The sequence below is a fragment of the Hemitrygon akajei genome, unplaced genomic scaffold, assembly GCF_048418815.1.
Source record: "Hemitrygon akajei unplaced genomic scaffold, sHemAka1.3 Scf000038, whole genome shotgun sequence".
In the NCBI taxonomy this organism is placed as follows: Eukaryota; Metazoa; Chordata; class Chondrichthyes; order Myliobatiformes; family Dasyatidae; genus Hemitrygon; species Hemitrygon akajei.
Genome location: NW_027331924.1, coordinates 6374944 through 6386233, shown reverse-complemented (window position 1 = coordinate 6386233; position 11290 = coordinate 6374944). Strand labels below are relative to the sequence as shown.

At 47.0% G+C, this 11290-nt stretch overlaps 1 protein-coding gene across 1 annotated transcript; it reads left to right on the top strand.

The window, feature by feature from the left end:
- Positions 1-1426: 1426 nt before the first annotated feature.
- LOC140720225 (E3 ubiquitin-protein ligase TRIM39-like) lies at positions 1427-10836 on the top strand. The gene is made up of 4 exons (XM_073035111.1): positions 1427-1596; positions 2821-2843; positions 2931-3049; positions 9160-10836. The coding sequence occupies exons 1-4, from the start codon at positions 1489-1491 to the stop codon at positions 9711-9713; spliced, it is 804 nt and encodes a 267-aa protein (XP_072891212.1). The 5' UTR covers positions 1427-1488; the 3' UTR covers positions 9714-10836.
- Positions 10837-11290: the final 454 nt, after the last annotated feature.

The following is an 11290-nucleotide window of genomic DNA, read 5'->3' as shown; positions in this document are numbered from 1 at the left end:
TCGAAACCTAAACCTGAATCCGAAAGGGAAAGAAATTAAACGTCACTGCGAGGAACATGAGGAAGAACTGAAGCTGTTTTGTGAAACGGACAAGACACTGATCTGTCTGATCTGTAGAGACGCGCAGGAACACAGAGAGCACCGCTTCAAGCCGATTAAAGAAGCTGTTAAAATCTACACGGTAAAACTAACATTAATTTAATACTTAACACATTTCCTTTCTCCTACACACGAGCCTAGATAACTAACACATCATTTTCTGCAACTTCCCCCATCTCCAACGGGATTCTAGCAACTCTCCGTCCCACAGCCCACCTCCGCACCCTGCAACTCTCCGCTCTCCATACGGATCGCGCTCCACGTACTCTATCGCCCTGATCCACTCGCTCCTCCCCACTGATCTCCCTCCTGGCACTGACACCTGCCAGCGGGACAAGTGCTACACCTGACTCCTAACATCCTCCCTCGTCACCATTCAGGGCGGCAAACAGCCCAGTTCCTCCCGTTTCTTCCATGGTCGATTGTACTCTCGTATTAGATTCCTTCTTCTCCAGCTCTTCCACCTGTCCCCTCTCAGCCTCTCACTTCATCACCCTCCCCCACATCCCCCCTCACGTTGTCTCACCCTTTACCTGTCAGCTGGTTCTCATCCCCAACCTTTTTATTCTGGCTGCTGTCCCTTTCCTTCCCAGTCCTAATGAAGTGTCTCATCCCGAAACACCGTCTGTTTATTTCCCCTGAATAGATTCTGCCTGACTCACTGAGTTCCTCCGGCATTTTGTGTGATAATCGGGTTTGATCACCTGTTTCTTTTGATGCATCTTTGTTTCTATTTCCTTCACTCTCTGACTTCCAGGATCAGCTAAAATTGTCCTTAGACTCTCTCACAAAAAAGAAATCAGACTTCCAGGAAAAGGAGCAGCAACAGAAAGAGAAGATTTCCGGAGTTTGGGTGAGGCTTCCTGAGCGGAATTTCTGATATTACTGTCGAGTTTTGCTCCATTTAATGCAGAATAGCCGAGATTCGCAGCTCCAGTGACCTGGGTTCGATCCTGACCTCTGCTGCTGTCTGTGTGGAGTTTGCATGCTTCCCCTGTGACCACGAGAGATTCCGACACATCCCAAGGACATGCCGGATGAATGGCTAATTACCGTTAACCCTGTAAAGGTGGGGAGGGTGTGAGTGAATCAGATGGGAGTTTACGGGTCAATAAGTGAGAATAGGTTTCAGGAAAACGTGAGGGAATGGTGTTGACGGGAATGCTCTCAGAAGTAGAATGGACTCTAATAGACCGAACTGAACGACAAAAGGAAACAAAACACACCAATGCAGTATATTAATCTTCACCTTTCCTTCGACAGGAACAGTCACACAGCCTTCAGTCCAACATAACATCCCAGTTTGCTGAACTGCGCCAGATTATCACTGAGAAAGAGCAGAGCTTACTCAGGGATCTCAGGGAAGAAGAGAAGAGGATTCTCAACCCAATGGAGAAAAATCTTCTAGCTCTTCAAGAGAATATAAGGATTATTCAGGAGGAAATCACTAAGTTAAAGGATCAGATGGATCAGAAAGACAGTGTGATATTTCTCAAGGTGAGGGATTATATTTCAATTTGTTTCTGTCAAAGGGCACTAAATGAAATATTTATTTCATTTGAAATATATATATTTGCAATATATTTGAAATAAACACAGCACAGCGGCCAATTCTAACAAATCAATTGTCGCTCTGGCGACCTCACACAGAAGGCAGTAAAGGCCAAGTCTCTGGATGCTTTCAAGAGAGTGTTAGATAGAGCTCTTAGATAGCGAGGTCAAGGGATATGGGAAGAGGACAGGTACGGGGTACTGATTGTGTATGATCAGCCATGATCACAGAAGGCCGAATAGCCTACTCCTGCACCTATTGTCTATTGTCCCAAAACTGGACTTCCACAACTTCTGTACATCCCAGGACAGAATGCAAATTTCTCTGAAATTATTTACTCTGATCGTAACACAGAGCTGCTGATTGTGTCCTTAATTACCACATTAAATATCCTCTAAAACTTCCATTAACACCCAGTTCCAGTCACAGGCTGTGAGTGTGTCTGGTGCAGTGCGTGTGAGGGTCAGTGAGAACAAAGAATTTGACCCACACGTCAGACTTATCTTCTGTATACGGTTTCCATCAGATTAGGGAAACTATTATTGTCTCTTCACTTTTACGGATAACATTCAAATGAACGTTCAATCGTTCAAAACATAACCAGGCCATTCGGCCCATTCTCTCCTCTCAATTTTCCTGCTTCACAATCCTCCTGCCACCTACCCACCACAACCAGCAACAGTGCCCCGAAATCTCTGGTCCCTCATGTGTTTATCCAATTTCCCCATCACAGTCAATCTCTGCTGTTCCATTTCAGGCACTCCTGTGGCAGCGAGTTCCACATCCTCCTCACTAAATTTCTTGTGGAATTTGTTAAAATCCATCTGGAATTACATCTCCGCACAAGTCTCTCCATAAATAGAGGTACTTCCTCCACCCGCACACAATCACTTACATCACTGATCTTAAATTCCTCCATCCTATCACACTGACGTCATATCCAGATGATAATGCACAGACTGTCCTGTCTTCCCTATAAGTTTCATCCTCTCAGTAATGGTCTGACATTCAGAGACTTTCCTTGTAGGTTACCCCGTGGTTCTGTATTGTCCGTGTGTGTGAGTGATCGCGGGAGTGGGAATTTTCAACACCTTGTAATGATTTGGATGAAATTCAGGATGTGGACAGTAAGTCCAAGTCTAATCAGATTTGTGTTTTATTTATTTCAGGAGGAAGCTCGTCGGAACAGGAGGTAGGACAGGCTCTTTACTGAAATCCTGAATGGATTTGTAAAATAGTTCAGAATAGCAATTTATAAACAGCAGTTTAATATTTACAGGATTAATGACGATATCCAGGAATTGCCAGTGACAGATGAGACCCTACCGGTTGAAAAATTCGATCACCCCTATTTGTTGCACACAGTGCTGAGAGAAACGCTTGATGTTATTAATCGAGGTAAAACTTATATAGTTTCATTTCTGCTTGTTTATGAAGCTCAAATTGAGTACAAGAACGGTGAGACTGCGCAGGACAGCGCAGAGAGTTTAAAAAGCTGACCACCCTATACAGCGGGCAGCGGAGTGGGTGGCAGCAGAGTGTAGGGCTTTGGCTCAACGGGCTTAGGCGGTAACGGGAAGAGGCGAGAGCGAGGCACCGACTCTTTTTCTCCCCTTGGCAAATCGATCCGGACGGACGGGGGAACAGCAGGGCACATTAGCTAACGGTTTAAAAAGTCCGTGTGCTTGGCGAAGTAGGTGGGTGAGTTGACCTATCTTTCTTTGTTCCATTCCTGTAGAATTAGGTAGCATGTCTGCAGGGTTAGTGCTTTGTTCAGGGTGAGAGATGTGGGAATCCTGGGAGACCTCCAGCCTCCCTGATAGTCACATCTGTACCAGGTGAACCGAGATTCAGCTCCTCGGAGACCGTGTTAGGGATCTGGAGCTGCAGCTTGATGACCTACTGCTTATTAGAGAAAATGAAGAGGTGATAGACCGGAGCTACAGGGAGGTAGTCATCCCTAGGCTACAGGGGTCAGAAAACTGGGTGACTGTCAGGAGAGGGAAGGGAAATGCCCGGATAGTGGAGAGCACCCCTGTGGCTGCCCCCCTCAGCAAAAAGTATATCATTTCGGATGCTGTTGAGGGGGATGACCTGACGGGACGGCCACGGTGACCGGGTCTCTGGCACTGAGCCTGGCGCTGTTGTGCAGGAGGGAAGGAGGGAGAAGAGGAATGCGGTAGTCATAGGGGATTCCATAGTCAGGGGAACAGACAGGAGATTCTGTGAGCCTGGTAGAGATACCCGCATGGTGTGCTGCCTCCCAGGTGCCAGGGTACGGGATGTCTCGGATCAGGTCCAGGATATTCTGAAGGGAGAGGGCGAGCAGCCAGCTGTCTTGGTACATGTTGGTACCAATGACGTAGAGAGGAAAAGGGAGGACGTCCTGAAGAGAGATTTCCGGGAGTTAGGAATGAAGCTGAGAAGCAGGACCTCCAGGGTAATATTCTCAGGATTGCTACCTGTGCCACGTGTTAGCGAGGGCAAGAATAGTAGGATCAGGCAGATGGATGCGTGGCTGAGAGACTGGCGCAGGGGACAGGGCTTCAGATTCTTGGATCATTGGTATCTCTTCAGGGGGAAGTATTACCTGTTCAAAAAGGACGGGTTACACCTGAACCACAGTGGGAATGTTTAATAGAGCAGGGGGATGGGAAACCGGAATGATAGAGTGGAAGAGGGGGAAAACAGAAATAAATTTAAGATAGTGAGCAGTGAAGATGTCAGGAAGGACAGGCAGGTGATGGGTCAAATTTGCAGCCAATGGGATGAGTTGCAGTGCAATCAAAACAAAAAGTACCAAATACTGGACTTAAGGTGTTATACTTAAATACACACAGCATAAGGAATAAGGTGTCGTACAGCTACAGATTGGCAGGTATAATTTTGTGGCCATCACTGAGAGGTGGCTAAAGGATGCATGTCTCTGAGAGCTGAACGTCCAAGGATACACGGTGTATCGGAAGGATAGGCAGGTAGGCAGAGGGGGTGGCGTGGCTTTATTGGCAAGAAATGATATTAAATCATTAGAAATAAGTGACATACGATCGGAAGAATCTTTCTGGGTTGAGCTAAGAAATCACAGGGGTAAAAGGACCCTGATGGCAGTTATATACAGGCCTCCTAACAGCTGCAGTGATGTGGACTACAAATTACAACAGGAAATAGAAAAGGCTTGCCAGAAGGGCAGTGTTATGATAATTGTGGGGATTTTAACATGCGAGTGGATTGGGAAAATCAGGTCGACACTGGATCTCAAGACAGAGAATTTGTAGAATGTCTACGAGATGGCTTTTCAGAACAGCTTGTTGTTGAGCCCACTAGGGGATCAGAGGTACTGGATTGGATATTGTGTAATGACCCAGAGGTGATTAGAGAGATTGAGGTGAAGGAACCGTTAGGAGGCAGTGATCATAACATGATTGAGTTCACTGTGAAATTTGAGAAAGAGAAGCCGAAATCTGATGTGTCGGTATTGCAGTGGAGTAAAGGAAATTACAGTGGCACGAGAGAGGAACTGGCCAAATTTGACTGGAAAGGGACACTAGCGGGAGGACGGCAGAGCAGCAGTGGCTGGAGTTTATGCGAGAAGTGAGGAACGTGCAAGACAGATATATTCCAAAAAAGAAGAAATTTTCGAATGGAAAAAGGTTGCGACCGTGGCTGACAAGAGAAGTCAAAGCCAAAGTAAAAGCAAAGGAGAGGGCATTCAAGGAAGCAAAAATTAGTGGGAAGACAGAGGATTGGGAAGTTTTTAAAAGCTTACAAAAGGAAACTAAGAAGGCCATTAAGAGGGAAAAGATGAACTATGAAAGGAAGCTAGCAAATAATATTGAAGAAGATACTAAAAGCTTTTTCAAGTATATAAAGAGTAAAAAGCAGGTCAGAGTGGATGTAGGACCGATACAAAATGATGCTGGAGAAATTGTAATGGGAGATAATGTGATGGCTGAGGAACTGAACGAGTATTTGCATCAGTCCTCACTGAGGAAGATATCAGCAGTATACCAGACACTCAAGGGTGTCAGGGAAGAGAAGCGTACACAGTCACAATTACGACAGAGAAAGTACTCTGGAAGCTGAATAGTCTAAGGGTAGATAAATCTCCAGGACCAGCTGTAATGCACCCTTGTGTTTTGAAGGAAGTAGCTGTGGAGATCGAGGAGGCATTAGCAATGATCTTTCAAAAGTCAATAGATTCTGGCGTGGTTCCGGAGGAGTGGAAGATAGTAAATGCCATTCTGGTATTTAAGAAGGGCGCAAGGAAGCAAAAAGTGAATTATAGACCTGTTAGCTTGAGAAAAGGTTGGGAAGTTTCTGGAGTCAATTGTCAAGGATGAGGTTACGGAGTACCTGGAGGCATATGACAAGATAGGCCAAGCTCAGCATGGTTTCCTTAAAGGAAAATCCTGCCTGACAAACCCATTGAAATTTTTTGAGGTAATTACAAGTAGGCTAGACAAGGGAGATGCAGTGGATGTTGTGTATTTAGATTTTCAGAAGGCCTTTGACAAGGTGCCGCACATGAGGCTGCTAAACAAGATAAGAGCCCATGGAATTACGGGAAAGTTACGTACGTCGATAGAGCGTTGGCTGATTGGCAGGAAACAGAGAGTGGGAATAAAGAATCCCATTCTGGTTGTCTGCCAGTTACCAGTGGTGTTCCACAGGGGTCCGTGTTGGGGCCGCTCCTTTTTACGTTGTATATCAACGATTTGGATTATGGAATAGATGGCTTTGTGGCTAAGTTTGCTGATGATACAAATATAGGTGGAGGGGATGGTAGTGCTGAGGAAACAGAGAGTCTGCAGAGAGACTTGGATAGATTGGGAGAATTGTCAAAGAAGTGGCAAATGAAATACAATGTTGAAAAGTGTATGGTCATGCACGTTGGTAGAAGAAATAAACAGGCAGACTATTATTTAAATGGAGAGAGAATTCAAAGTCCTGAGATGCAACAGGACTTGGGAGTGCTCGTGCAGGATACCCTTCAGGTTAACCTCCAGGTTGAGTCGGTGGTGAAGAAGGTGAATGTAATGTTGGCATTTATTTCTAGAGGAATAGAGTATAGGAGCAGGGATGTGATGTTGAGGCTCTATAAGGAACTGGTAAGACCTCACTTGGAATACTGTGTGCAGTTTTGGGCTCCTTATTTAAGAAAGGATGTTCTGACATTGGAGAGGGTTCAGAGAAGATTCACTAGAATGATTCCGGGAATGAGAGAGTTAAGATATGTGGAACATTTGACCACTCTTGGACTGTACTCCGTGGAGTTTAGAAGAATGAGGGGGAACCTCACAGAAAGATTTTGAACGTTAAAAGGCATGGACAGAGTGGATGTGGCAAAGTTGTTTCCCATGGTGGGGGAGTCTAGTACAAGAGAGCATGACTTAGGGATTGAAGGGTGACCATTCAGAACGGAGATGCGAAGACATTTTTTTAGCCAGAGGGTGGTGAATCTGTGAATTTCTTGCGGCAGTGGAAGCCAAGTCATTGGGTGTATTTAAGACAGAGATTGATAGGTATGTGAGTAGCCAGGGCATCAAAGGTCATGGTGAGAAGGTGGGGGAGTGGGACTAAATGGGAGAATGGATCAGCTCATGATAAAATGGCGGAGCAGATTCGACGGGCCGAATGGCCGGCTTCTGCTGCTTTGTCTTATGGTCTTATTTGAATGCACCAGTATACGGAATAAGGATCTTGCAGCACAGGTAGAGTTTAGCAGGTACAAACTTAGGCAGGTACGACTTTGGTCGAAGGAATAAAGACATAGACATTTCTGTAAACAGGGCGAAAATTCAAAAATCAGAGGTGCAAAGGGACATGGGTGTCCTTGTGCAGGATTCCCTGAAGGTTAACTTGCAGTTTGTGTCAGTGGTAAGATTGGCAAACTCAATGTTTGCTTTCATTTCGAGAGGATTAGAATACAAGAACAAAGATGTAAAGCTGAGGTTTTATAAGGCATCGGTCAGACCACACTTGGAGTATTGTGAGCAGTTTTGGATCCCTTCTATTGGAAAACATGTACTGGCATTGGAGGGGGTCCAAAAGAATCAGAAGAATGATTCCGGGAATGAAAGAGTTAACATATGAGGAGTGTTTGATGGTTCTGGGTCTGTACTCGTGGGAGTTTAGAAGAATGGCTGATTTATTATCCCTCTCAACCCCATTCTCCCGCCTCCTCCCCATAACTTTTGAGACTCTGACTAATCAAGATGTTTACTTATTAACTTCTGCTTTAAAAATCAAACAGGAGAAAATCTGCAGATGCTGGTAATCCAAGCTACACAGGTCCTGATGAAGGGTCTTGCCAGATCTCTCTGACACCTGTCTGGAGAGAGTTGATGTTGGGAGGATGTGGGTGGGTCGAGAAGGGTAAGCACAGCCTCTGACCATAGGGATGTCCATTTAGGACAGAGATGAGGAGGAATTCCTTTATCCACAGGATAGTGAATCTGCCACAGGCAGCTGTGGAGGCCAAATAATTGAGTATATTTAAAGCAGAGTAACACACACAAATTGTTGGGGGAACAGCAGGCCGGGAAGTTTCTATGGAAAAGAGTAAACAGTCCACGGTTCAGACTGAAACACTTCATCAAGACCTGTGTTGCTTAAGGGTTCCTGCAAATTCATCCCCTGTCCTAATGAGGGGCTGCGGGGGATGGGGTTGTGGGAAAGGGGACAAAGTCATCCTCATCTCCCATCTTTGCCCCCTCTAGCTTCTCATTACGTCTACACACACAGTTCACCCACGGGCTTTCCAACCCCTCCCCCTCCTGGTTCAATCTGCCATTCATCTCTCCCCGACTGGTTCCCATTATCACTTCCTTTACTGTCTCAAACCATCACACTGCCCCACTACACACTCACAAATGAATGTGAACATTGTATGACGGCCCTGTTCCTGTGCTGTCCTGCTCTATGTTCTCTGTTCCCAGTTTCGAAGAATGAGAGATCTCATGGAAACACAAAATTCTTTCAGGGGTCAACAAGCAGGAGTGAGGGAGGATGTTTCCCCTGTCTGAGGAGTCAAGGGCCAGGGGTCTCTCTGCTCACCGTCTAGCATAAAACCCCTGGGGAGACATTAGTTGTCCATCTGCTTTTGTCGAGTCAAAGGTTCGTGTCGGCAACCCGACCGCGCCTGAGGCCCAGCGGCCTTTCCCCCGATCCCCGGGGCCCCGCTGTCCGAGTCTTCCCCCGATCCCCGGGGCCCCACTGTCCGAGTCTCCCCCCGATCCCCGGGGCCGCGCTGCCCGTCACCCCCCGATTTCCGGGGCCGCGCTGTCCGAGTCTCCCCCCGATCCCCGGGGCCGCGCTGCCCGTCTCCCCCCGATTTCTGGGGCCGCGCTGCCCGAGTCTCCCCCCGATCCATGGGGCCCCGCTGCCCGAGTCTCCCCCCGATCCATGGGGCCGCGCTGACCGTGTCTCCCCCCCGATCCCCGGGGCCGTGCTGCCCGAGTCTCCCCCCGATCCCCGGGGACTCTCTAATTCTCTGCTTCTCCCCCCAGTCTCTGTCACCCTGGATGTGGAAACGGCGCATCCGCGGCTCGAGGTGTCTGAGGATCGAAAGAGTGTGAGATGGACCCCGACCCGGAGGAATCTCCCTGACACCGGGAAGAGATTCACACACTGGGAATGTGTACTGGGATCGGAGGGATTCACATTGTGGAGACATTACTGGGAGGTGGAGGTGACGGGGAATCGGTTCTGGTGTCTGGGAGTCGCCACAGAGTCTGTGGAGAGGAAGGGAGGGGGCAGACTGAGTCCGGAGACCGGATTCTGGGTCATCGGGCAGTTTGATGATGTGTTACATCGGGATTGTGACGTGGACCGTGGTCTCACCTCCCCCGAGTCCTGTCTCGCTGCCGGTCCCATCCCTGGGAGGGTGGGAGTTTATCTCAGTTACAAGTCCGGGACAGTTTCATTTTACAACGCGGAGACCAAGTCCCATCTCCACACCTTCACTGGGAATAAATTCACGGGGAAACTTTATCCTTTCTTCGCGACTGCAGGTGAAAACCAGTGGCTGAGAATCTGCTCCGGTTCCGCTCCGGGTCTGTAAACGGGTCGGGTCCCGGAACCGGTGTCAGGAGTAAAGTCCCTGTAAATATAAATGTGCGGAGAGTGCAGCTAAATACGTGGCTAAGGAGATGGTGCAGGAGGGAGGGCTTCATGTTTCTGGACAATTGGGCTTTGTTCCCGGGAAGGTAGGGCCTGTTCCGACGGGACGGTTTGCCCCTGAACTGCAGGGGGACTAACATTCTTGCGGGTAGATTTGCCAGTGCTGCTCTGGGGGATTTAATCTAGATTTGCAGAGGGAGGGGAACCAGGGTGTTAGAGCAGATAGTGAGGTGGAGGAGGATAAGGAACATGAGAGGACTGCGTGTATAGACGGAAATGAAAAAAAAGCTTTATGCATGATAGAAATATTCTCAGGTACATCTATTTCAATGCAAGGAGTATTGTAGGTAAAACAGATGAGTTTAGGGCGTGCGTTGACACGTGGGATTACGACATTACTGCTATCAGTGAGACTTGGTGGCAGGAGGGGCAGAACTGGCAGCTTAATGTTCCGGTAAAATTGGAGAACGGCCAATTTTGTGGAAATGAAAAAGGATCTAGGAAGAGTGGATTGGGAAAAGTTTTTTTTTCTGGCAAGGATGTGTTCAGTAAGTTCAAAGGTGAAATTTTGAGAGTGCAGAGTTTGAACGTTCCTGCCAGGATTAAAGGCAAAGTTAACAGGCACAGGGAACCTTGGTTTTCAAGGGATATTGGTGATCTGGTTAAGAAAAAGAGAGAGGTGTATAGCAGGTATAGGCAACAAAGAACAAATGAGGTACTTGAAGAGTATAGAAAATGTAAGAAAATACTAAAGAAGGAAATTAGGAAGGCAAAAAGACATGAAGTTGCTTTGGCAGATAATGTGAAGGCAAATCCAAAGGATTTCTACAAATATATTCAGAGTAAATGGATAGTTTAGGGACAGAATTGTTCAGAGTGTGGAGCCTCACGAGATGGGGGAGATCTTAAACAGTTTTTTTTTTGCATCCGTATTTACTCAGGAAACTGGCATAGTGTATATGGAAGGAAGGGAAACAAGCAGTAGTGTCATGGAACATTTGTAGATTAAAGAGGAGGAGGTGCTTGCTGCCTTACAGCGCATAAAGGTAGATAAATCCCCCGGGCCTGACTTGATATTTCCTCGGACCTTGAGAGAGACTAGAGTAGAAATTGCAGGGGCCCTGACAGAAATATTTAAAATGTCCTCAGCCACGGGTGCAGTGCCGGAGGATTGGAGGGTAGCTCATGTTGTTCCGTTGTTTAAAAAAGGCTCCAATAGTAAACCAGGTAATTACAGGCCAGTGAGCCTGACATCAGTAGTAGGTAAATTATTGGAAGGTGTTCTGAGAGATCGGATATACAAGTATTCGGACAGCCAAGGGCTGATTAAGGATAGTCAGTATGGCTTTGTGCATGGTAGGTCGTGTTTAATGAATGTTGTCGAGTTTTTCGAGGAGGTGACCAAGAAAGTAGATGAAGGAAAGGCTGTGGATGTTGTCTGCATGAACTTTAGTAAGGCCTTTGACAAGGTCCCACATGGGAGGTTAGTTCAGAAGGTTCAGACACTAGGTATCCATA

What these genes read in the sequence shown, in the direction of transcription:
- LOC140720225 (XM_073035111.1), top strand. Translation starts at nt 1,489, where the DNA reads ATGGAGAAAAATCTTCTAGCTCTTCAAGAGAATATAAGGATTATTCAG. An exon ending in ACAGTGTGATATTTCTCAAG is followed by an intron (nt 1,597 to 2,820) that starts GTGAGGGATTAT and finishes TATTTATTTCAG; the next exon opens with GAGGAAGCTCGTCGGAACAG. An exon ending in GCTTGATGTTATTAATCGAG is followed by an intron (nt 3,050 to 9,159) that starts GTAAAACTTATA and finishes TTCTCCCCCCAG; the next exon opens with TCTCTGTCACCCTGGATGTG.